Here is a 24,701-nt window from a genome sequence, read left to right on the forward strand (position 1 = left end):
ACTTATATGGGTTTTTAAATAGTCTTTTTAGTGGCGGGAGTCAATCTTTATGTTTTACTTTCACTTAGATAAGATAAGATGATATGATATGAGATGAGTATGTTTGTCCTTTTCACAAAAGGTGTTTCACCCACAAATAATAATTAATAACATTAATAAAACTGTTCGAATTTATTAAATCTCATTTCCGGTTTTTGAAACCACTACTCGGAAATCAAGGTTGGGTCAAAAACTCAATTTAGATCGCGACACGTTGTGCAGTTTTATGTAATTGTATTGTGTAAACAGTTATTTGAAATAAATATTTTTGAATATTTATTTATTACAAAAAACAATGAGGCTTTTAATTTCTTTTTTTTATTTTATTTAAACAGATACATTGACAGGAAATGCAGAACTGGAATGAAAAACTTTTGGAACGCATTTTATTTGTACGAACTCTACGAACGAACGAACGAGTGAAACAAAACATGACATGAGTGTTGATTTCGAGAAAATGATCATCAAATAAATAAAATGCCGTGAAATGCATTCATAGTCCAGAAAATGGGTAAGATTTTAAGTGTTACTCACCTGAAGGGTTAAAATATGTTCAGATTTAATAAATGACTAACCATCTGTTTATTACAGAAGAATCGAAGAGTGAAACCCTGGATTTGTCGAGGCGTGGGTTGAAGAAAATAGAGAAAGCGCCTGCTGAAGACTCCAAGACGATAATCAACCTGGTGCTCGATCAAAATGAGTTGCAAAGACTCGATAATATTGAAACTTATAATAGAGTGGAGAACGTAAGCATAATTTTTCCAGCTCAATTTATTCGGCGTAGTTTTTTTATGTTTGTATTTTAACGGTTTATCTATAATCACGTTACTTATTTGCATGTTGTGTTGTTCAAGCGTGCTTTGTGTAGGTAAATGTAATTGTACATTGAATATTTACATACATTCTAATAATTTTTCATTAAAAGAATATACAGCACCATGCAGTGCTCTCTGCTTTCTAAATAATATTATTTTGAGATTGTAATCTGACGTGAAGTAGATAAACTCCTCTGTATCTTAGTTAATGCTGTCCCTTGCAACAGGCACTTCATATTTGCTATGCTGGGCTAAACCAGAACCAAAAAACAATCGAAGCTTGGAAAAGCCTTATGTTCTTTGGTACTGTTGTTCTTGTTACGATAGTTTGATGTAGGAATTACAATAGATCAACTATGAATTAAGCCACTCAAAGGTAATAACAATGGTTCTTGAACTCATGTCCCTAACATCAGCTGACTGTGTTTTAACAATTCAAAAATTTTTGTTTTATATCAAGGGAGAGGGTAGACTCAAAAATACAGATATTTTGAGTAATAATAATATACTCTTGGGCACATAATTTGAGCTATTTCACATGTTTATTCGCAAGGGGCTAGAATACAAAAACATTATCATCGAAGAAAAAGTTTATTATGAATTTATTATGATTATTTATAATTTATTTAATTTCATTACGATTTATTAGATAGGTACCAAAATTTATGAACTTGAATAATCTACGTTAAATAATCTGTTGACTCAATAAATATTGGAGGTAAAGAGCATGCCACTTCACTAAAATAAAAAATAAAAGAGCAGAAGTTTTTGCATTTTTTGTCTATGACTGTTAGGTCAATAATTATGGACCTTCAGAGGCATGCATATGTCAAAAGTTAAATGAGCGGTTGGACGGAGTATAAGCAGCAATGTATTATTTAAATGATGTTGTATTGTACATGGCAGTATGTTTGTCTACCTACATACTATTTAGACAATTGTTCATTGCCTAGTCATGCATGAAATAGAATGACTGGCATCTTGCTCATCTAGTTCAAGAGAATTAACCAATTGAAGCTTTATAAATAGACTTACAATTTGATAAGTATATTTTGTATTAAATAACATTTAGTATTAAAACTACATGAAATAAACACTATATATTATTGAGCTCTGAAACTTATTATTCACTATTAAATATGAATGAATGAACCTGTAATGTTGTGACAGATGTACTTCTGTATTGTATAAATTTGTATAAAATATCAGAGCAGCTGTCTTGTTGGTGGAGTAGTTATTAAACAAAATAAATGGTAGCTAGGGCAATAGCTAGAGAACTAAAAGGTACTACTTGTAATGATATCCACACTGAAAAGGCAAAATGTCTAATATGCATTTGGAAAACATTACAGGGGAGCGGTTTAAAGTAGTTTTTTTGTAAATTTATTTATTATATGGAAAACTATAAAGTTTCAGCTTTTCCATAGCTTGAAACAGATATACAGAGAGTTGCAGAAGAGATCTTTTAAACCGACTTCAAAAAAAGGAGGAGGTTTTCAATTTGTCTGTTTTTTTGTATTATGTTACTCGATAACACCGCTATTTGTGAACCAATTTTGACGATTCTTTTTTGCGGGAAAGAAGGTACCTCAGATGTGGTCCCATTTAAATTTCAAGAAAATATTCCACCTCTAAGGGTGGCAAACTAGGGGATGAATGACTTTTGAGGTTGGTTTTTTTAACCAGAGGTTAGGTTATTGTATCATTAAATACATAATATGTACAGATATTTGTAACTTTAGCTATAATGTAGGATTGTAACAAAGTTGAGACAACATTCTGCACATGTCATTTTATGGAGCATTCAATTTAATGAATGCTTCTGCCATTTATTAACAAAATTAATTCCTTAACAATAATGTATTCCATTCAATATAAATTTTATTGCTGTTGTTATGTTGTCATCAATGTCGCACTTTCGTCACTTTTGTCAGTAATTATTAGCTGTATAAATTAATGGAAAATATAACTTTCAGCTTTCAATATGCAACAACTTTCTTCTACGAATGCACGGAGTGTCTCGACTGAGCAATATCAGAGTGCTTGCATTGAACAACAATGGCATACTGCAAATTGAAGGATTGAAAGATTTAATCTATCTGAAAGTTCTTAAGTTGGCTGGTATGTATTTCTTTTTTAATGTCAATTGATATCTTTTGTTTTGTGTAATGTCTTTAATAACATTAATATAATCTCTTCAATATTATAGTTTAAAAGAAACTTAAACGTTATGCATGCTGTTTATGCAGAGATAGGCAAGCGCCCGGGTTTTAATTGGCGCTTTGTTAACGCCGGGTTTAATTCGAGTTAAAACCCATTAACGCCCAAAATCGTGGGCATACACTAGTTACAAGTAAAAATGTGTTGAATGTTATTGTTATAAAAGTTTATTGCTTTCAGCCCCCGTAGCATGGCTACGCATGATTGTCGCGACGCGCGCGATAAGATTGAAAAAGTGCGCGCTATTGGCTATCTAAATTAGATCTGATTGAGACAGCCAATAGCGCACGCGTATTTCAATTTTATCATGCGCGTCGCGACTATCATGCGTCGGGGGCTGATCTAGACGATTCGTTTTGCCTTGCTATTGAATCTATTTGCTTGAAAATTGCATTTAAATAAATCAATATAAGATCATGAATTTGAATCGATTTTCATAAAGAGTAGTAATGTGCATTCTTAATAGTGGGAATCCACAGAATTGCGAGGTGGATATTGTTTGGATTTGCCTCTTTTTCGTCTATGTAATAAGTTGGAATTATGCCAAATTTCGTATTAATTAAATATTTTTTGCCCATGAAATTAGCAACCAAATATTAAATAATGAGCACTTTAAGAATCATTTAAGGTAATATTGTAGAAATAGAAATTAAATATGGGTTTACACCACTTTTTCACTTAATTATAACAATGTAAATGCCATTCAATTCGAAAAATCTATAGCATTACAAACATGCATATTGTGTTACTTGTTACATTATGCAGTATCTCATAAATCTACTGGTATATTTATTACAGGGAGCAACAGATAAGTACTATAATGCAGCTGTTAATTGTATTCATAACTAGAAATTGAAACAGGCAGTGTGTATTTAATGAGCTTAACTATAAACAATAATAATAGTACAATACTAATTCCAGTACTATAATAATAATAATAATAATACTTTATTTCGGACAGTTATCCATAGTTTGTTAGTAAAGAACTTAGGAATAAGGTTAGTATTATGCTAAAATTACAATAAAATAAGATAATGTGAAACAAATAAAAAATGAAAAACAAAATAATTACACAATTCAAATCCAAAAAATAAACCACGAATACAACATTAAATATAAAATTATAAAATTGAAAATTACAAAATTGAAAATTAAAAAATTGAAAATTGTAAAATTGAAAATTACAAAATTGAAAATTACAAAATTGAAAATTATAAAATTGAAAATTATACAATTGAAATTAATTTAACATACTCATGTAAACTTAAACTAAACCGCCACATGAAGTTTCATCCAGTGGGCCTGGATGGGGCAATCAATTTTATTAACCACAGTTTTAGAATGCTGTTGGGGCACCCGCGCACACGTCGCCAAAGAGAGGCAACCCGCTTCCTCATAATGGCATGAAAGCCATCTGTGCGTGACTCAGCGAACATGCCTGAACTATGCTTTATATTGCTTGCTAAAGTGGTAATGGAAAAAAACAATAATGTGCAACTAATCTTTTACTTCAGTACCTGCTTTCTTGAATAGGTAAACGAATGAATGCTTATGAACGTTAATAATTCGACTAATATTTCGACTTTCTTTTAAGACTGAAAGTTAGAACATTAGAACGTCGTAACATTCACAATACAGTCATTTTTGGCAAAATTTAATCTTTCACAATCTATCGATAAAATTATCGGCAACAACTACATAACTATTTAAAATTTGTTGAAAACTGGCTACCCGACAGATGTCATTTTACTCCGTCTTCAAAAAAAGACAGACTATAAATAAGCATAAGTACAACATGCAACCATATTGTTATTAAGTAATTTCTACTATGTAAACTTAGGCAATAAAATTTGGATACGCAAAGGGGCACTTTAACCTAAAAGTCGTTTGTTATATGAGTGTAACTGCAGAGGTCCTAGGTTTTCCCGGGAATCGTCCCGGGCCGGGAAAAATATTTGTATGGTCTACATTTATTTTTATTATATTTTAGTTATTATTATTATATTATTGTTTTTGCGAATTTTAAATCATCAAGAAATTGGAGGATGATGTAATTGCCAAAACAGGTGGTTAAAACAGAATTCATGATTGCCACGTGAAATATGGGATTGCATGCTCAAAGATGATGTTTTTGCTAAACATTTTATTATTTGTTGAGATATTTTTTGTGAATTAACTCGACTAGTTTTTATTATGATTATCAATACAAAGATCGAACACATAGAAAAACTTTTTCGAACCTATAGGACTTGAGCCCATCTCTCTCATCATATTTTGGAACAGTATGGACGTGGATTGAAGTCCCATTGGGTCGACGAAGTTTTTCTTTGTGATGGTCTTTGTATTAATAATAATTTTATTATATTTTTATTTTATTAGTCGTAGTGGTAGTTAATAGCTAACATTTATACATTTTAGGCAACAACATCAAGTCGATAGAACATTTGAACCATAACATACATTTGGAACATCTCGATTTGTCAAACAACCAAATATCTTTCATAGCTGATATCTCGTATTTGAAGAATATGAAGGTAATTTATTTTTAGACTTTGTTTCTTTACGTTTTAGTATTACATCGTACACGAAACTAAATACTGTCATAACTCATAACTGGTGGAATTGAGAAAATATGATTTGAAAATTCTATAAATGACTGAATTGTTCTTATTGTGAATAATGGGATTATTTTTATTTAGACATTATATTTAGTTATAAACGAGAATATATATTTTTTCCGATTTCATGAAAGGTGGACGTTAATTCGACTGTATTTTTTTAATGTATGTATGTTTCATTTAAATTTCAAGAATATTCCACCCCTAAGGGTGGCAAAATAGGGGATGAATCCGGTTTCACGCACTTTCCAGTAACCGACTTCAATAAAACTTGACAAATAGATAGTAATTCCACGAACTTTTGAGGTCGCTTTTTTTATAATAAAATTGTAATTTTTTGAACTTTCAAATTGTGTTTCCTCAATCCAATTCGGAATTCGGAAGTATTTGGTTTCTTGTGCGAATTATTAATCTTCTTAGAGTTACAGTATATCCCTGATCGAATGGTCTTTAGCTTGCAATTATACTAACAAACAGCTTTTTAGAGATTGTAAAAACCATAAATTGATTCCTTATTAGATTAACAACTGTAATGATCATTATAATAGGAGAAACTAGAATTTTTAAATTGTTTTTGAATATTTATTTCTTTTGAGTAATACAGCCCCCGTAGCATGACTACGCATGATAGTCGCGACGCGCACAATAAAATTGAAATAAGCGCGCGCTGGCTCAATCAGATTTAATTTAGATAGCCAATAGCGCGCGCTTGTTTAAATTATACCGCGCGTGTCGCGACTATCATGCCTAGCTATGCTACGGGGGCAGTTATTAAAATATGTATATTTTGGAAATAAAATTATCATTTTTTATCTAAATCGACCATAGGACCTATAAATAACCAGATGGTTTGTTTGAAAAAACAAACACGCGATTTAAATCCAGAAAAATAGTTTAATTTCCTATGTGTAACAATCGCGAAAACCTAACAACAATGGTTTTAATCTGTATTTTTTCTTCCAGCATTTAAATCTTGAAAGAAACCGCATAATAGATCTGCGGCAATGTGATCGATATCTACCAACGAATGTAGAACACCTAGGTCTTGCTCATAATAACATTCAAGACCTGAACGAAGTGTGCCACTTGGTACATCTAGGGAAATTAGAGAGTTTCACAATACAGGGAAATCCTTGTGTTGCTATGGCGGGAAAAGATAAATTGTATCCTTTATAAATATTACTTCCTGAAAAAAAAACCGCTCTGCTCTACAGTTAGAGACTTCCGAGATTGAAGTCTGGATAATGAGAAGGTACCTGGGTTGATACATACATGAAATCACGCCTATCTGCCACTAAGGTAGGCATGGGCTATGGACCTCTTTCGCTTCCACTTACGCAAATTTATTAATAAAAGTAAATTAATTTGCTACCCTGCAAACCGTGCAATATATGTATAGCTACGCTTGTGTTGAATATTTTGTCAGGCAGTTAATTTTCCCACCCGCCCTCCGCATGTAATTAGTAAAATAAATAACACAAGCGCAACAGTCACAAATACCACCATCAAAAATGTACCCAACGCCAATCCTATCAAAATAATTTCAAAATAGTCTTGGTACTTGTGATCTGGCGTTAAAAAAGGGACCCATACAAACAAATTGTTAGAAGAACATTTGGTAATTAAACGATTTTTATGTATGGCAATGGCGAAAACATAAGAACTTGATAAGTTATCTTTACTCCAATGGTTCTAGTCTGGGTGACGTCGGCAGTGACTCGTAATTTCTTTATCAGTAAAACAGGGAATTTCTTGGTTTGAAACCTTAAACCTAAATTGTCTTAGGAAATGAAACTATTTTTCCGGATTTAAATCGCGTATATTTGTTTTTTCAAACAATCCGACGTTTCGGGCCCTTTACAGTCTTCTTACAGGTGGGAAGACGGTACCACCTCAGTCAACCGTGACCATGGGCCCGAAACGTCGGTTTGTTTGAAAAAACAAATATACGCGATTTAAATCCGGAAAATAGTTTCATTTCCTATGTGTAACAATCGCGAAAACCTAAGAACTAAATTGTCTTATCCAGCAGAAAATGTCAGCAAGTGCAAGTGGGTTTTATTATGTATATTGTTAGGAATTTGTAAAGTGAGTAATCAGGTCGTCGAGTCACCGTCGTCGGTGTCAACTGACACTTTATGATAAGCATTTGAATAGCTGAGCATTGAGGCTCAGCTTGATTTTAAATTTTTTCCATACTAATACAGTTCATTTTGCTTGGGTCGAGCGGCTGGGACACTGGCTCTAATTCAGAATTATATTTTTTACAATCGAAATTAAGGCCGTTTGATAAAGGTGTATCGTATTGTATACGCGTTCCATTTAGTTCAGTCGATATTAAAAAAACCATTGGTATGTGTGAAGTGCCTATTGAATATAGCGGTTTTCTTGTAAAATTTACGAGGAAGTTTGTTTTTTTTGCTATCGTGTTTTCACACCGTATATCAGTGTATACGCTCAATTTTATTATATATATTTTCTAAGTGATTGATTCAATACTTTATGCGGAATCAACCAAAGCCATTTCAGGATGTATAAACTTAAGTAAATTTAAGAATAAGTGGATAAAAGTTCACTGTGGATTCCGCGTGTCAATCAAGTCTGATCTTCTACAATAGGACTTGAATGCCAGGCTAACTTTTGACACGGCTCCTGGTAAGGGAGTCACCACTATCGACACGCATACGGATTAAGCCGATCAGAAAAAACTTTATGTCCATCACAGACATATATCTAGATGTCCATGTGATAAGAGCGAAAATGCCGTTGTGTGTTTCGCGTCGGCGGTCCGAGCGCAAGGGAAACGCGCTGCGGCTTGCGTGTCGCGTTGAAGGATATAAAGGTTTTTCTGACCGGCTCAAGGCAATTCCGTGTGAATAAGTCATGTTTGTAGACTTCCAGTGTGGTCGTGCAAAGACTTAGTTTGTTTCTTGTCCAATTTCTTTAACAATTTGTAAACAGAGGCTTCGACTACAGACCGTTCGTGCTTAATTGGATTATGAGCGTCAAATCGATCGACGGGTTCGTCGTCAGCGCTATTGAAAGGTAATTAAATGTTTTAGTTTTTCTATGGTATTTAAATCGTAAACATCTTAAAGGGCACTGCCACTGCGCCCTTTGCCCTGAGACATAAGTCGACAAATCCCTTGTACCTGTAATTTCACCTGCACCATTCTTCAAAATCGGTATACAGTAATCTCCCTCGTCACAACGAAAGCATATTAATATTGGTAACTTTCGAGATATTGGCTGTTTCAAGAATATAATATAGTTTTACCGTAATTCTAATATAACAACAGACAAGAAGATCTCAAGTGCCAACTACAAGCGCAACCACATATAAACTCGCAGACTACGCCCGCCCGTATTAGATGTAGTTTATTGTATTAATTTTATTACAGTTTTACTTTAGGTATTTTTATTATTAGCCCACTTGTGTCTTTTGTCCCACTGCTCTTGGTTTTGGGCAACATTTGGCCACTCCTTTAAAAAGGAGTCGAAGTCATCCCACCATCGCCGACGTGACCTAACGCGTCTTCTTTTCGAATTGTGGGGCTTCCACTCTGGTCACCCAGTAGGCTGCGCTCTATAGTTCGAAGGAAAATGAAAATGTATTACTTACACGTATGGTTATTTGTATTTTACTAATAAAGCGTGCTTAATTTGTGTTTTAATATATTCTTTGTGTTTATATATTTATTTGAAAAATAAAATGGGACTTAAATTGCGTTACTCAATTTTTGAATTCTTGTAGTTTTTCAAAGTTTTTTAAATGTGCTTAGGGATTGTGTGTCTTTAATAAACGCATTTACAATCTTAAAGAGAAACAAAGCAGTAGACCATCTAATTCTCCTTCACATTAAATAAATTTCTCTAGAAATACATACATAATGCAAAATAATGTCTTATGTATAATACATTGTATTCTACCCATGCAGAACGAAACAACAGTGTCATATATTACTTACAAGTCATTACATATTCATGATTTCAATAGCTGGATTGCTTATCTGTTATTAATTACTCTCGGGAACTTAATTTTAATTACATGCGTATTATTTTACAATAACGGGCTTCACCACTTGTGTTGCGGCGGAATCGGTTTAAGCCGGACAAAAAAAGTTTTATGTTCATGCAAAAGAGCGAGAAATTAAGACTTTATAGACTTTCCTATAATATTATGTGGTACAAACAGTACAATTCCTATTAATTTTGTGTCTTATTTTACGTACTTTAAAGTCTTTTTTTTAAATTAATCAAGAGTGTACTTATTATTTGCTACATCCCAACGGGGTATGATCGTGCTTAGTTAATTACCTCTATAACGCCTGTACTAACATTGTTTGCAATAAATAAAAGTTTCGCTTTCGCTCAGACCACCAGTCAATGTCAAAGAGTCATTTATTCCATAGGTAAAATAAATTTACACTTGAAAACGTCACATTTACGCTACTGCTCGTTCACTGCGCTGACTTCCTTGAGAAGAACGCGCACGAAATTAGGGATTCCTCTTTTCAAATAAACTTAAATGATATGGAATACACTTTAAATCAAACTTGTGTGGAATCTAGACACTTCACGTCTTTATCTAACACGTAGTCTTCAATTTAGTAATATGACTTTTCAATCAAAATATTTTTAATGTAGTTTTTAAACTTAGGAAATGATAATCTTATATATGCTCCGAGATCTTATTGTAAAAATGTATATAGTACGCCGACGAGAGATGCACTACGTCTTTTTTGCTCTTATTACATGGACATAAAGATTTTTCCTACTGGCTTAATGTGATTTCGTGTCGATCAGTGTAGTGACTTCCGAAGAATAAAATGAAGGCTGGTTGGGAGAGTGAGGCCGTTATGAGCAGGCGCATGAATATAATCAGGAAAGCGGTGGTAGCTTAGGGTGGCCATACACGGACCGCTCGAGCAGTTAGCCAGTGATCAACATACACGGACCGCTCTTGCAGTCATAGTCAACAGCTTGAGGCTGCCATTGATTGACTGCTTGAGTAGTTGATACCAACTGCAGCAGTTGGTATCAAAATCAAAAATAATCATTTATTCCATAGGTCAAATTTTTACACCTGAAAACGTCATTTTTACACTTAGAAACGTCATTTTTAAGCTACTTTTTAGGCTACTGCTCGTTCACTATGCTGACCTCCCTGAGAAGAACGATCAAGAAACTCTAGGGATTGCTCTTTTCAAATAAACTTAAATGCTATGGAATACACTTTGAATCATAATTGTGTGGAATCTAGACCCTTGTTGTCTTTCCATACTTCTTTCATATCAACTGCTCCAGCAGTTATACTATAGTTATGACGAACGACGACGACGACGACGGTGGCGTAGAAATAAAAAATTGTGGGTTCATCTCCAATATTGGAATTACGAAATTATCATGGAGAGTTTTATCACTTGTTTTTGGAACTCAGACTTAATTGCACTGATTAGCGCGTCACAATCTACGTTGTCCATTTTGCTCAATAAACAAAACAAGAAGCGAGCGGACCGGAGGCGCGCGTGACGTGAAGAGCACGGGCGGAGGTAACTGCGCAAGAGCAGTCGACAGTACGAGCAATCGGCTGGCGACTGCTTGACCGCACGATGAAATTTCATCGCGCTGCAAATCGCCCGAAGCTGTCGCAACTGCTCGAGCGGTTTCGTGTATGTGTGTACATAGAAGACTGTAGTTTGCATGCAGTCGCAGCTTGAAGCAGTCGATACTAGCTGCTTCAAGTTCCCCGTGTATGGTCGGTCGTGGGAGAACGGTTTCCTTTCTAATGAAAGATCGACGGTTTGGATCCTGTGATTCCTTGGTTCCTATGGTTTTAATTTCTAAGCAACGCCACTGCATCCGTCACCCTGAGACATAAGTTCATAGGAACCATGTGCCTGTAAAGCCCATATGACTTGTCTCTCACTGCATCGCTATGCGTGGGCGTATCACCAGGCGCAGGATTTTCTCGTCCCGTCGTCACTTGATATCATAAAAAAAAACTTTTTACAATGACCATTTATGTTTACCTCTTATGAAAATTTGTTAACATATCATTACCCCTTGCATAATCTAATTTCTCTTCCAGCTTAAAAGCAGAATGGTTGTACAGTCAAGGCAAAGGGCGACATTTCCACGCAGGGCAACACCAAGAGCTATGCGAGTATCTTGCCTCCACTTGCCCCCTTACTGCTGATGCGCTGGAGACCGAGGACCAGAGAAAACTTAGATTGATACTAAGTAAGGCACAGCAGCATCAGCAGCAGTTAAAGGACATGCATATTCCACATCGGCCGAAGTTGCAGTCGCCTAGGATGCAGTGTAAGTACCTTTTTTTTATAAAAATGAAGTGCGCATTTGACCTCGATCTTACCTTACGGGGATTTACGTTGAGGTAAACAATGTAGCATGCTTGTGCACGCTACATTGTTGACTTCAACGTCTGTTCAGTTGTCTGAATAATGCCTATTCACTCTCGTCTTGAAGAGGTCCAAGTTATAGCGTTCGGGGAATAAGTCTGCAGGTAGTGAATTCCATTCTTTAGCCTTTCGCCATGTAAAAAAAAGCCACCTAGAGAAATAACGAGATTCAAAAACATTTCACAACAACAAAAAACTTTAATGACTCCATCGTTTTCGTTCAGAACTTCAACTTTTGACAGGTGCCCAACGTCAAATGAAAATTGAAGGAAAAATGTTGGAAAAAAATTCGGCATAATATTTATTTTTCTGAAAAATATGATATTTCGATGGAGTCATAGCATTTAAAAGAAGATTTTTTCAAAATGGAAATATTTCCATGACCCAACACGAATTACGCATAATACAGTATTAAAGTTAGTACCAATATTTTCGTGTTAAGACAGACGAAGTCTAACTTTTTTCTATAGTAGATACGACAAAACTGCATCCAATACCCAGTTACAATGCATGTCAATATAATCGTATTTATTAAATTTTTTTTTACTTCTCATGCTCTTAAGTTCGTATTTATTCTGGGTGTAGGCTGCATAAAATAGGATTGTATGCTCTAGTGCACAAAATAAAGAAACAATCACGTTAAATATGTCTAATTGTTGTAATTTTACATTCAATCTTAATTAAATAATCGTTTATTTGTAATATTGCTGTTTCATTTCCTCGCAATCGAAGTGAAAAGCAACTTGTTCAGAAAACCCATTTTACCCTCGACTTATACTTGTCTCGGGTAAAATGACGCGTTTTATACACTTGTTGTACAATCTACTATTGTTAACAGCCCGAATTGCATCTCGGCACATGGGGCGTTCCCCAGACCGGCTCACATCGAGCTACCACTCATCACTGTCCAAGACCAATTCGCCGTCTCATCAGATGTCAACCTCATGCTCTGGAGAACTGCCCGGCATTCCGCAGGTCATGAGTCAGAGCTTCGACTCGCCTGGTCTTATGTATTCACCTGAGAGGAAAGACAGTCTCAAGGAGAAAGAGAAAGTACAACCTCAAGGTAAAATTAATTGATTAGTTATTACAAGAACGAACTTACAATTTAGTGCCCCCCAGTGGCGTAACGTGGGGGGTGCAAAGAGAGCCATGGCCCCGGGCGGCACTGCAATGGGGCGGTGGTAACTAGTCAAAATACTTTTTTTTTACCTAAAGTTTGAAAATAAAGTCCTATCCTAGTTAGTATCTAGCTAGCCGAGTCTGTCCGAACATTCTACTTTCAAATTTGTATTGAAATGATATTTAATTATTTTTGTGAAATTACTCCACCAGTTTGTTATAATTGTTAATCCAAAGATCGAATACTTAGAAAAAATTCATTCGAACCGACGTCTTCTAGCAAACCATTTTGTCGGATCTTTGTAATTGGTTTTCAACCACTTTTTAGCCATTCCGTGTGTTAGTCGGCATAGCGTCTGGCACGGTTTGCAAGAAGACTTCCGGTTCGAATCCGGCCGAACCGAAGAAATTTTTTCCAAGTGTTCGATCTTTGTATCGAAGAAATCGGCGCTACGCAACTGGTGCCACTCTATATTTTTTCATTTAACATTCGATCTTATATTGTTGATATACTATTGTCCGCTAACTAATACGCGGCTATGTGTGTTTTTTGAGATATAATAGAAAACCAAAACTCAGTTTGAGAATATTGAAATATTTTAATGATTTACAGCCATATGCATCATTAGGGTAAGTTTCGATATGTCTGTTTTTAAATAGAGAATTTTGAGCTCTATCTAATGCTATTTGAAACGGATATTTGACCACAAATCACTTAGCCGTGTATTAATTAATGGACCACCCATTTACAAGAAGCATTTTGCTTTCCAAAATACGTATAGAAAATGGAATGTTATATAGTACCCTACATCAGTCAGCATTGTGAGTTGTCGTGCACACACCCGTAAAAGTTTCTGAAATATTAAATCCCACTGCTAGCACGCGACTCCTATAAGGACACAGTTAAGGCCAAGTGCAACCATGCTGGCCAAATGCCCACGGTTATCTGAACATTTTTTCAAATTCAAATATTTCGGATTTTTTTTTAATATAATATCAAGTGACGGGATGAACAAGTAGTGCGCCTGATGGTAAGCTACACGCCTGTCTAGAACAGTTGCGGTGCAACTCAGAGCTTTAAATCGCGAGGATCTGAGGGGCACAGCCACCCTGAGACATAAGTTGACAATACCCATGTGCTTGTAAATTCACCATCACTCTTACTCTTCCAAAACCGGAACGCAGCAATCTAACATTTCACAATCCATCCATGTTGGTTAGTAACAACAAAGACCTACTCACTAATGTTAGTAATTACACCCTATAAATATGTACTAGGTTTAGAGTACACATGAAGTTTTGTCCAGTGCTCAAGGAATGAACCCTTGCCAGCAATGATACTCATGATGCCGTTACCGCTGCCACGCAGTCTGCACATCAAAGATGCCGCTCCATTTATCATGATTGTTTTAATTTGAAACAATGTTTTTTTACAGAACAAACACCGCCAAAACCAGTGCACCAATCGTTGGAGGCCGCGTCAAAAATGGTGCCAGTACCGGAATCACTGATGAGTCCAGACTATCAAGACCCCATGTACGACATCCAAAGATCGATACCAAAGCCGGCGAATAGTGTTTCTTCGCAATCCAGCAATAGTAGTGTACAGGAAGAGAAAAGAACCAGTAGTACCTCTGTTAGGTAAATATATTTAGACCACGTCCAACCATTTATTTTACTTTTGACAGATCTAGTACTAATCAATTAGTGATGTCCTAATGCGATACCGATTCGCTCTCATTACACCAACGACTTTATCTGTGAATAAGTTTTAATCGTTATGAGCCTGATTGGGATCGTGATGTTGCGTTTGACAATTAGTGTACTCAAGGATTAATAATATTATATTACTGAGGACTCAATTGATGACTCCAGTTCATTATGGAGGAGAATGCGATGATTCATTATAACAAACAATTAGAATAAAGAGAATAAATTCTTTATTTATTTTCATTATAATTTATTAGACTGGTACAAAACCTATAAACTTCAATAATCTTGGTTACCTAATCTATCGGCTCGACAAATATCGGAGCTGAACAGCATGTCGCTTCGCAATAGTAAAAAAAAACAACGTTCATGAAGTACTGCGTTTGGTTTGGTCTGTGGTTGCCTGTCAATAATTATGAAACTTCGTAGTACAATAAATGGTTAGAGGGAGTATAAAATTATGGAGATAGCCGAAAGTTAGTTTTGAACCTATTCAGTAGCCGTAGAGCTTGTTGTGAAAGAGTTCGTCGAGTGAAGTACTCCCACCATATTTATTTCTGCCGCCAGCAGTAATGTGACAGTTACTGCTTACTATTTGATAGTTGCAGTGATGAAGGGGCGCATACACCCTGAATAAATGAATGAATGAAATATTCTTTATTTCAAATTATAAATTACAATGACAAAACAGAACAGTAATGTAAGTATCACAGAGTAAGATAATGTACAACAGGCGGCCTTATTGTTAAATAGCAATTTCTTCCAGTAAACCTTAGGATAGAAATTTAACAGTTGGAATGGGGGGTGCAAACAAAGAATATCTTGTAATGAAAGTGGTTATAAATAAATACACTACTCATCAATAAAGTAAATATATAAACAATAATATCAAATACATACATTATTAGAATAAATACACAAAAATAATAATATTTTACTCGTATACAATATATAATGAGAATAATTAAATACTTTTATAGGAAAATAAAACAAATAGCAATAATAATAAGATAACTATACAAAAGAGATTATAACACTATGTAAAAATAATAATAATAATAATGACGCAGACACTCAACATAGCCCCGCACTAGGGAAACCCTGTGTCGCGGGTGCCATGGACACACTCATAGACAACCACAAATTACACCCAAACTCACGAGAGAAATAAATGTAAGCCATACAAACATTTCTCCCGGCCCGGGAATCGAACCTGGGACCTCTGTGTGGCAATGGTAACCGTTCGGCCACGTAGGCAGTTATGTAAAAGAAAATAAAATGAAGGAATGGAGATTAAAAAAAAGGACTTAGTAGTTAAGGAATAACACGACGTTTGAAGCAATTGTGATAAATAACCCTAATAATAATACATCTTTCTCTGCTATTATCATAAAAGATGGTGTAGTTCGTCAAAGAAATTGTTCCTGAAATTTCTTCAAACTGACAAGAGTACAAATGCAACAAATCAACTTGAAAAATCAAATTTTGCGAACTATGAGAGTCACCAAACTTATCGACACGGAATCGTATTAAGTTCAGAAAAAGCTTTTAAACAAGGAATCTGATTCCTGCAAATTTTCGATCGCGGCCATTGTTTGCCGAAGACAGCTCCGTCGACGTCCGACCGATGGCGTCAACACTCGATCGATAGCGGTAACGCCCGAAAGAGGCAAAAGTCACGTTTCATACCATCCGAGACGAGCAGCGTCGACACACGAACGGCGGCCTCCACGGCGATCTGAGGCGATAATCCTCAAGCTGATTTCGCGTCGACAAGTGCGGTGGCTCCCTTCATTGTATAGTATATTTACATAACACTTATAATACAACAAGTTAAAATATGTTTTTATTGTTGTAACCCTCAACAGTTCTATAGGAAAGAGGATTGGCTCACCAAAGTTGACGAAGAGCGCAACGTCGTCACCCAAACTGCGAACACGTACGGAACGAAAGAACAGCGTATCGAGTGTTAGAAACGAAGCAAAACAAATGAACGGTATTTCTATAACTGAAGAAAAGGAGAAAATTAATTCCGAGAAAAACGAAATCATGAAACTTGCCTCAAACCAAAGGCGGCAGAAGAAGACAAGTGTTGAGTCTATGGCAGCTGTTACGATACAGAAGATGTGGAGAGGTTATAGAAGTCGGAACCTTAACAAGGACACATTGAGAATACTACACGCTATTCAGGCAGCTAGAGCTAGGCAGCATATACAGTAAGTATCTCATATCGTTTAAAAAAACAAATATACGCGATTTAAATCTGGAAAAGAACAGAATAGAATCATTTATTTCGGACCATGACCCATAGCAATATTAGTAATACAGTAAGTTTTCCTTACGGTGCTATGGTTAGTACAATACAAAATTACTTAATTCTAGTGAAATGCCACGTCTACACCACTACCATACGCACGTGTAGTTGAATAATAATGTAGTTGAAAAATAGTTTAATTTCCTATATGTAACAATCGCGAAAACTTAAGAACTCGATAAGAAGATGATTTCTCCAACGTTGAGACAATTTCTTCTTGGCTTTTCTGACAACATGAACTTGAGAGTCAAGTTCCAGCTAAAGAAGACTTAAGTATATAATAAGATCAATGCTTATAAGTGTCGCAATTATTGTAACTTTCCTTCCTAATTATCTCAACGTTGAACAAATCATCGCAAGTGCAAACGATGCTTAAAATAAAATGTCAAAATGTAAGTCGTGTTACGTTCAAAAACAAATATTTCCAAAACATTTAGGTATTTTTAAACATTCATGTCTTTTTTATCAAACTTATTTCAAAATTTTATTAATGAAATTTATATTATTTTATGTCGATTAGATGTATATAAATTTTGCCCTGATCGCGACTACAAAATTTGCGAGCTTACCGTTTGCTAATGCAGAAGGTAATGAGAACGTTAATTTAGTTTTTTACATTTAGTTTAGTATAAGACGAAGTAATGTAATAACATATATTACGACTTCATCATCATTTTCCCTTCATTTTCACTTTAACCACTGCTGGGTATAGGTCCTCCGTAGATCTTGCGCTAGTTTCACCCATCTAGCATAATATGCTATAAGGCCTGCATCTGTGTCGCTGTCGTTTACGTATTATTTTTTTTTTAATATAATGATTTATTAATCTTAGGAGACTGACATGCGACATGGAAGCTACCAAAGCAGCGCTGGAGAGTGAAAGAAAGATACAGCAATTACAAATGCAAGCTATAAACGCATTATGGAAAAAGGTGTCCACTTTACAAACCACTGGTAAGTGTCTAATGCGTGTCTAGTTTTGTAACCTGATAACATTAACTACAATATCTTATTAACCGACCTCGAAAAAGGAGAAGGTTCTCAATTCGGCTGTATTTTTTTTTGTATGTATTTTACGCGATTACTCCGGTATTTTAATAATTATTTTTTATTTATTAGTAAGAGGGTACCTCAATATTAGTCCCATTTATATTTGAAGAAAATAATCCACCTCTATGGGTAGCAAACAGAGCACGAATCCGGTAACCAATTTCAATAAAACTTGGCAAATAGATAGAAGATTTTTGATGTCGTTTTTTTTATAAACAGGTTGTAATGTGCGTTTAAGTTACGGGATTACCCCGACATTTTGTGAACCGATTTTGATTTTTTTTTTTGTTGGAAAAGGGATACCTCTGCTGTGGTCTCTTTCAAATTTGAAGAAAATATTGTACCTCTAAGGGTATTAATCAGGGCATGTATCCGGTTTATTTATTGGCTTATTGATTAGTAGCAGTAGAGCTCCTTGTTAAAGAGTTCGTCCAGAGAAGTACTGCCATTTTACCTATTTCTGCCGCCAAGCAATGTCAGCATTATTGTGTTCCGGTTTTGAAGGGTAAGGGTGCTGGTGAAATTACAGGTACTTGCGACTTGTCAACTTATGTCTCAGGGTGACCGGCGCAGTGGCAGTGCCCCTCAGATCTTTGCGATTTAAAGCTCTGAGTGGCACTGCAACTGTTATGGACAGGCATGTAGCTTATCATCAGGCGCACGACGTATTCGTTCCGTCCCTTGATATTATAAAACCGTGACCATTACTGCTTGGCGGTAGAAATAGGTATGGTGGCAGTACCTACTTCCCTGGATGAACTCTTTCACATGGACCTCTACTGCTACTAAAATGGCAGACAGGTGAGAGGAACTCCTCAACAGTGTATGGCAGTTACCTTGCGTTTCGGCTCGTAATGGTTAGTTTTTAACGAGGTCTTCCATATGCGTTTCAGTTATCTTGAGGAGGCCGCGATGAGCGGATAAACAAACTTTATAAGTCGGTTTATTTTAATAAAAAAGTTATTGCAATCTATTTATTCATCTTCTGTCTTACTCTATTACTTGTGAGACACATAAGAATGTGTTTTTGCCCTTACACTTTATTAATGGCGATCGCAGATATCGTGCATCTTTCATTATTTGCTCACCAATTGCCATTTTTGTCTTGACGCAGTAAATATAACGATTTTTTGTGTCACTGTTGTTTAGTGTATACCGTCGATACAATAAGAACTAAATATAGTATAAAAAAAACTCCAACAATGCAATGGAAATAATTTCCTTTTAAATATTTGTGTTGCTTTCAGAAACACAAAAGAAATGCTCGAACACATCAGATGAAAACACAGAAGTGTTAAGACAAATAACGGAAACGTGTATCAGCTTACAAGCACAGGTATGTTCATTATGCATTGTTTTCATTAATGGAAATATCATGTAGTGTCTGCGTTCGTGCCTGCATCCAATCTAATTGTTAATTGTTCTTCAAGTCTTTGCAAGCAGTTGATTTCCTCGAATTTAACAGCACGTAGTATTAATATCCAAAGGCCCCATGTACATCAAAATGTACATAATAAAATTATGTGAAATGATTCAGACCCAGACAGTGGAAATGTCGCATTCAAATCAGTGCTATGGGCGGTGTTCACGCTTAGTTTGTTGTACTAACTTAATATCTGTTTGCTTATTTTATAAAAAAGAATTCTTTCAGTTAATTTTCGGTAAAATGTAGTGATCAATTAGGTTTAGTTAGCTGTTTTAATTACGGTAAACATTGATTCGCAATCACCTGATCAAAAGGTCATGAACAAAGACACAGCACAAACTCTCGACAACATGCTAATTTTTGCATAGCCAATGGTGGTAGACATTTATTGTAATTCCTTCGTGTAGGTAACCTAAAATTGATAAGTAACAAATTTAAATTACAAGAAACAAACGTTTTCAGTCAATTTTCGTAATTATGCCCGCGCGCCGTTGCACATTTTTTTATAGATAATTTTGCAAAACTTTGTAGATACAATTAATCTGAATATTGAACAGAATATTTTTTTTATATTTCTAGATCTAAGTTTTTATTAAATTTATTTCATGACCTGGATACACAGTCCTTCAGTGGAAAACATTATAACTATAGCAACAACAAAAAATAGATGATCTAGTTTTGTCGTGGTGTTGCTAGGGCTCTCGAGTCGAAAATTACAAAAGTTACAATTTTTATTTTAAATTTTAATTAAAAATTCCAACTGTCAAACGTATTATATACGCCTAAATCCTAAAAGTAAAGTAAGTACGCTCAAGAAAAATCAGGCTATAACCAGTAATTGATTGATTTCATCTTATTTGCACCATAATATCTAAGTTACATTTTTTGTGTAATTTGGGTGCGTTCGTAAACTATTTAGGATTTGTAATAACAAATATAGTTGGATCCCCTCCAAAGCTACGAAAATTGCATTAAAAACTAAAATATTTCACGTATTACGCGAGAAGATCAAAAGTTAAGAAAAATGTAAGAAATATAGAAATATGTGATTACATATCTGGCAACACTACACAACATTCATTCGCTAATCATTGTTATATTGTATGCAAAACTACAAAATAGCAGAATAATAGGTTTTCTGACAACAGTTTGCGATGACAGTTGGTGAAAAATCGTTCAACGGTATAATTAACTGCCTCCGTTGCCGAACGGTTATCATACCACACTGCCCCGCAGAGGTTCCAGTTTCGATTCCCGGGCCAGGAGAAGTATTTGTAGGGCCTACATTTATTTATCTCGTGACTTTGGGTGTAATTTGTGGTTATCTATGTGTGTGTCCATGGCACCCGCGACCCAGGGCTTCCTAGTGCGGGGCTGTGTTGAGTGTGTGCGTAATTATTATTAATTAATTACTGACAAACAGTCGTTTTTGCCATGTCTTGTCGAAACATACACTTACCGGCCTCTGCGCACGCTTTCCCACGCGGTTCGCACCCCCGCCCCCGCTTGTTGAAGCGCCGGCCACCCCTTACCGCCCGGTTAGTTCGCTTGCGCTCTTATGTTAGACGAGACCTCGCGGTCGTCGCTTATTTGTTTTGCGTGGTATATCAGTGTATTCACCTGTGTAGTTTAGTGGAATGCAGTGACGTTCATGACGATATCTTATCACTACACAAATGAGGAATATACGTTACGGTATGTTATGCAAATGATGTTGTTGAGAAATGTTACTTAGTGGGCGAATTCCATTCTACTCATTGATATTAGGATTCAATTTTGTTTGTATTAAGCTAGGATCAAAGTACGAAGGGAAAATGGAATTATTTTTGATATTACTGTATAAGTAGGAAAGCTTGACACGCTCGTGGCGCTGCGCGGGAGTTGTATTTCCTGCCACTCAGCTGTTTCGTAGAGTAGCCTAAATGAAAAGTGATTAATATTTTGTGCATTTTAATGTACCATTGGGCGTTTAGCGCTTTTCCCAATGCAGTTTGATGGGTCTTTGAAAGATAACTCAAACGCCTACTTAATTTATTGGTCATTTTTTGTTTTTAATGTAAACAGACTTATTTTATTTATTAAATAATAGGCTCCCCGAATTTTGTGAAAAAAAAGAAATAAAATTTTGACTATATAGGAAGAAAGAAATTGTTAATATTTATTAAGTAACGTAAATTAACTGTGATATAATAAATAACTAGTGGTTTTTCGTTTAGTGATACGTGCCCACCTATTTTTGATTCAATTATAAATTAATCAAATAAAGTAAAAGAAAAAAAGAGAATCAAAGTTGCTGCAAAATGAAAGTTGATTGTATCAATTTTATTTTAACTACTTCGAGTGCATTATATATTACCACGTGTAATAAGACAAATAGGTGTGTCTTTATCTATTGAGCGTTTTTTTACTCCCATTCTACAAAATCAACGGAAAAATTTATTAAGCTGAAGGAAGTCAATAGTATGAAAGTTGATTGTATTAATTATTATTCTAGTTTGTACTCGAAGTTGAATGTTTGATTGTATTTAATGTTTTTTTAAATCACATTCTACAATACCAACGGAAAGACACGTGGTTTACCTAACCTGGGAATTCAACATCACGTGATTGTATTCTTTATAGGTGGTAGACCTGCAAGGCTGCATGCAGGAGGTACTAAAAGCAGTATCGGGTAAACATCATTCGGAGCCCGTCGCTACACAGACCGACATCGTGGCTGTCATCACGCCACAGGTATAGTATTTTTCTCGGTATATCCATTTTGTAAAGAGGTCAAGGCAATGGCTATGAACCGTGAGGAGTGGGGAGGCTACACCGACAAGAATCTGGCTCTTAAATAAGATGATGATGATGATATCCATTTCATATAGACCTTATGACCTCCTCGACGACCCCCACTTTCTTTTGCTACCGCACAAAGTTATCATCCTTTAAAGAGGTTTATTTGAATATTTTTAATTTTGTTTGATAGTATCTGATGAATTGTTAAAAGTCATCGAACAAAAGTTGTTTATGATGTTTGTTGTATTTATAATATCAAGTGAGGAGACGAACAAGATGTGCGCCTGATGGTAAGCTACACACCTGTCCATAACAGTTGCAGTGCTACTCAGAGCTTTATATCGCAAAGATATGAGGGGCACTGCCACTGCGCCCGTCACCCTTAGACATATGTTGATAAGTCCCATGTGCATGCAATTTCAACAGCACCCTTAAGAGGGAGCAGAGGAAAAATTCCTAATCTTCGATTTGATTTTAGAGGGGTATATTCAGCTTAGAGTTAAAAATAAAATATTGTATGAGTAACTACACGATATATTCAAGCATAGACACTAATCAGAAACAAAACAATAAAGTTTCCTCGATAGATAAAAATCACGAAATGACCTCTAATTTTCAAATTTTTTCGATTCATCCTCGAAATGCTACAGGTTATTGGGACAAAAATTAGATAATTAATTATATTTATGCATCATCGAGAACTGTCACTACGGATTTTTTTAAATCCCTTTAGTTTTAGAGTTATTCCGCTAAAACGAATTTGGTACTTTTAATGCGCAAAATTCAACATCTCCTGTCGCATGTCACGCGAACCTCAGGCATATATTTGTTTCACAAATTTAGGCGGAGCCAACGTTACTGCTTGGTGGCTGAGATAGGTAAGGTGGCTGTACTACTCTGAACGAACTCTTTCACAAGTCGTTCTGCTGATACTAAGACGTTAGTAATATTGTTCTACGAGGTTCTTAGTATACACAAATATACACGGATAAATATACACGATAGTAGAAATATACACTATAGATAGAGTATAGAAATATATACACGATTATTTGTAAAAACAAATAGTCGTGTATATTTCTATTTGCTAACCTTTACTAACATTTGAAGCAGGAGGAGCGGTGTACATGGCTGAAGCGGCCACAGTCACTACCGCTAGAGGTGTCCGCTGCGCCGGCGACCGTGCCCGTTCCCGTACCCGCTGTGTCCACCCCGCAGCCCCCCGACGACGACGATCAACACCACGACCTGTAAGTTAATTACTTCTCTGCAAAAATACGGTGCAATATTATATTGTTAGTCTATTTCAGTTACAATTGCTAAAATGGAATTGATGCGAACTTTTTTGTTAATATTTGAAAATACCAACCATAAATGCAAATTTTTTAGGGAAACTCCAAACAAGCTCGACGCTCTTGATATAGAGTGTACAGAGTCGGTCATAGAGGACACCACGATCACCGAAAGCCTGGGCACGGAGACCGAACGAGACCAAAGCATCATCACTGACTGATGATAAAATAATTCTGTGAAATTATTGTACAGTTGACGACAAATATTTTGATTACACTCAAGTCTATAGGGTGTGAATGTCGCTATGAAGAGGTGCACTTTAGTTGAAACTTCTAAAGACTTTTTTACTTCAACGGATAACTATTACTTCATTCGAGCAAGGAAGAAGTTGAAGTAAATTCAGACAGGCCAATCCTATGATGTTATAGTTTGTTCCGATCCATTTTAAACGAAATGTAAACAAAACGCTTTGGTTGTATTTCTAAAGCAATCATCGAATAAGCAACACTTTCACGTGTATTTCGAAGATTTTGACTTGATAGCTCATCACTTTTTCCAACAATATTCATTTGAATAACGTCGTAAAATCGTATTTGAAAAATGGTAGTAAAAAAGTGAGGTTATTTTTAATTAAAGATGTATGAATAGTCTATGGTTGCATAGTGCTGTACGGGAAAAACATTCAGTTCATTCAATTAAAGTTTTTCTAATCGATTAGTAAATCCAAAATTTCAATCGCAATTGAACGAGTATCTAAGTGTAAGGGGTTTGAAGGAGGATTTAAAATTAAGATTTCGGAAATTTTAAATATGCTTTTATAGGTTATTTAATGAAAACCGCTAGTATGACTATATTAAACAAATCGATTTATTCAATTAATTAATTAAT

General features: G+C 35.4%; 1 protein-coding gene across 2 annotated transcripts; it reads left to right on the forward strand.

Moving 5' to 3' along the window:
* The first annotated feature begins 515 nt into the window (after positions 1–515).
* Positions 516–24,443, forward strand: LOC113239122 (centrosomal protein of 97 kDa). Of its 2 annotated transcripts, none has more exons than XM_026475987.1 (15): positions 516–550; positions 631–788; positions 2,834–2,978; positions 5,496–5,611; positions 6,659–6,858; positions 8,657–8,740; positions 11,787–12,019; positions 12,956–13,183; positions 14,676–14,880; positions 16,818–17,165; positions 18,096–18,217; positions 19,561–19,649; positions 22,362–22,472; positions 23,631–23,770; positions 23,910–24,443. In XM_026475987.1, exons 1-15 carry the CDS (start codon positions 547–549, stop codon positions 24,031–24,033), a joined length of 2,307 nt encoding a protein of 768 aa, XP_026331772.1. In that variant the 5' UTR covers positions 516–546; the 3' UTR covers positions 24,034–24,443. The 2 variants fall into 2 exon arrangements, with proteins under 2 accessions (XP_026331772.1, XP_026331773.1); XM_026475988.1 differs by having other exon boundaries at positions 23,634–23,770.
* Positions 24,444–24,701: the final 258 nt, after the last annotated feature.

Source organism: Hyposmocoma kahamanoa, unplaced genomic scaffold, assembly GCF_003589595.1.
Source record: "Hyposmocoma kahamanoa isolate Upper Pololo Valley unplaced genomic scaffold, ASM358959v1 99599, whole genome shotgun sequence".
In the NCBI taxonomy this organism is placed as follows: domain Eukaryota; kingdom Metazoa; phylum Arthropoda; class Insecta; order Lepidoptera; family Cosmopterigidae; genus Hyposmocoma; species Hyposmocoma kahamanoa.

Bases quoted from the DNA above. Each gene is read 5' to 3' on its own strand.
- LOC113239122 (XM_026475987.1), top strand. The intron at 6,859-8,656 runs GTATCCTTTATA...ATTTGTAAACAG, and splicing joins ATGGCGGGAAAAGATAAATT to AGGCTTCGACTACAGACCGT. The intron at 8,741-11,786 runs GTAATTAAATGT...TTTCTCTTCCAG, and splicing joins GTCGTCAGCGCTATTGAAAG to CTTAAAAGCAGAATGGTTGT.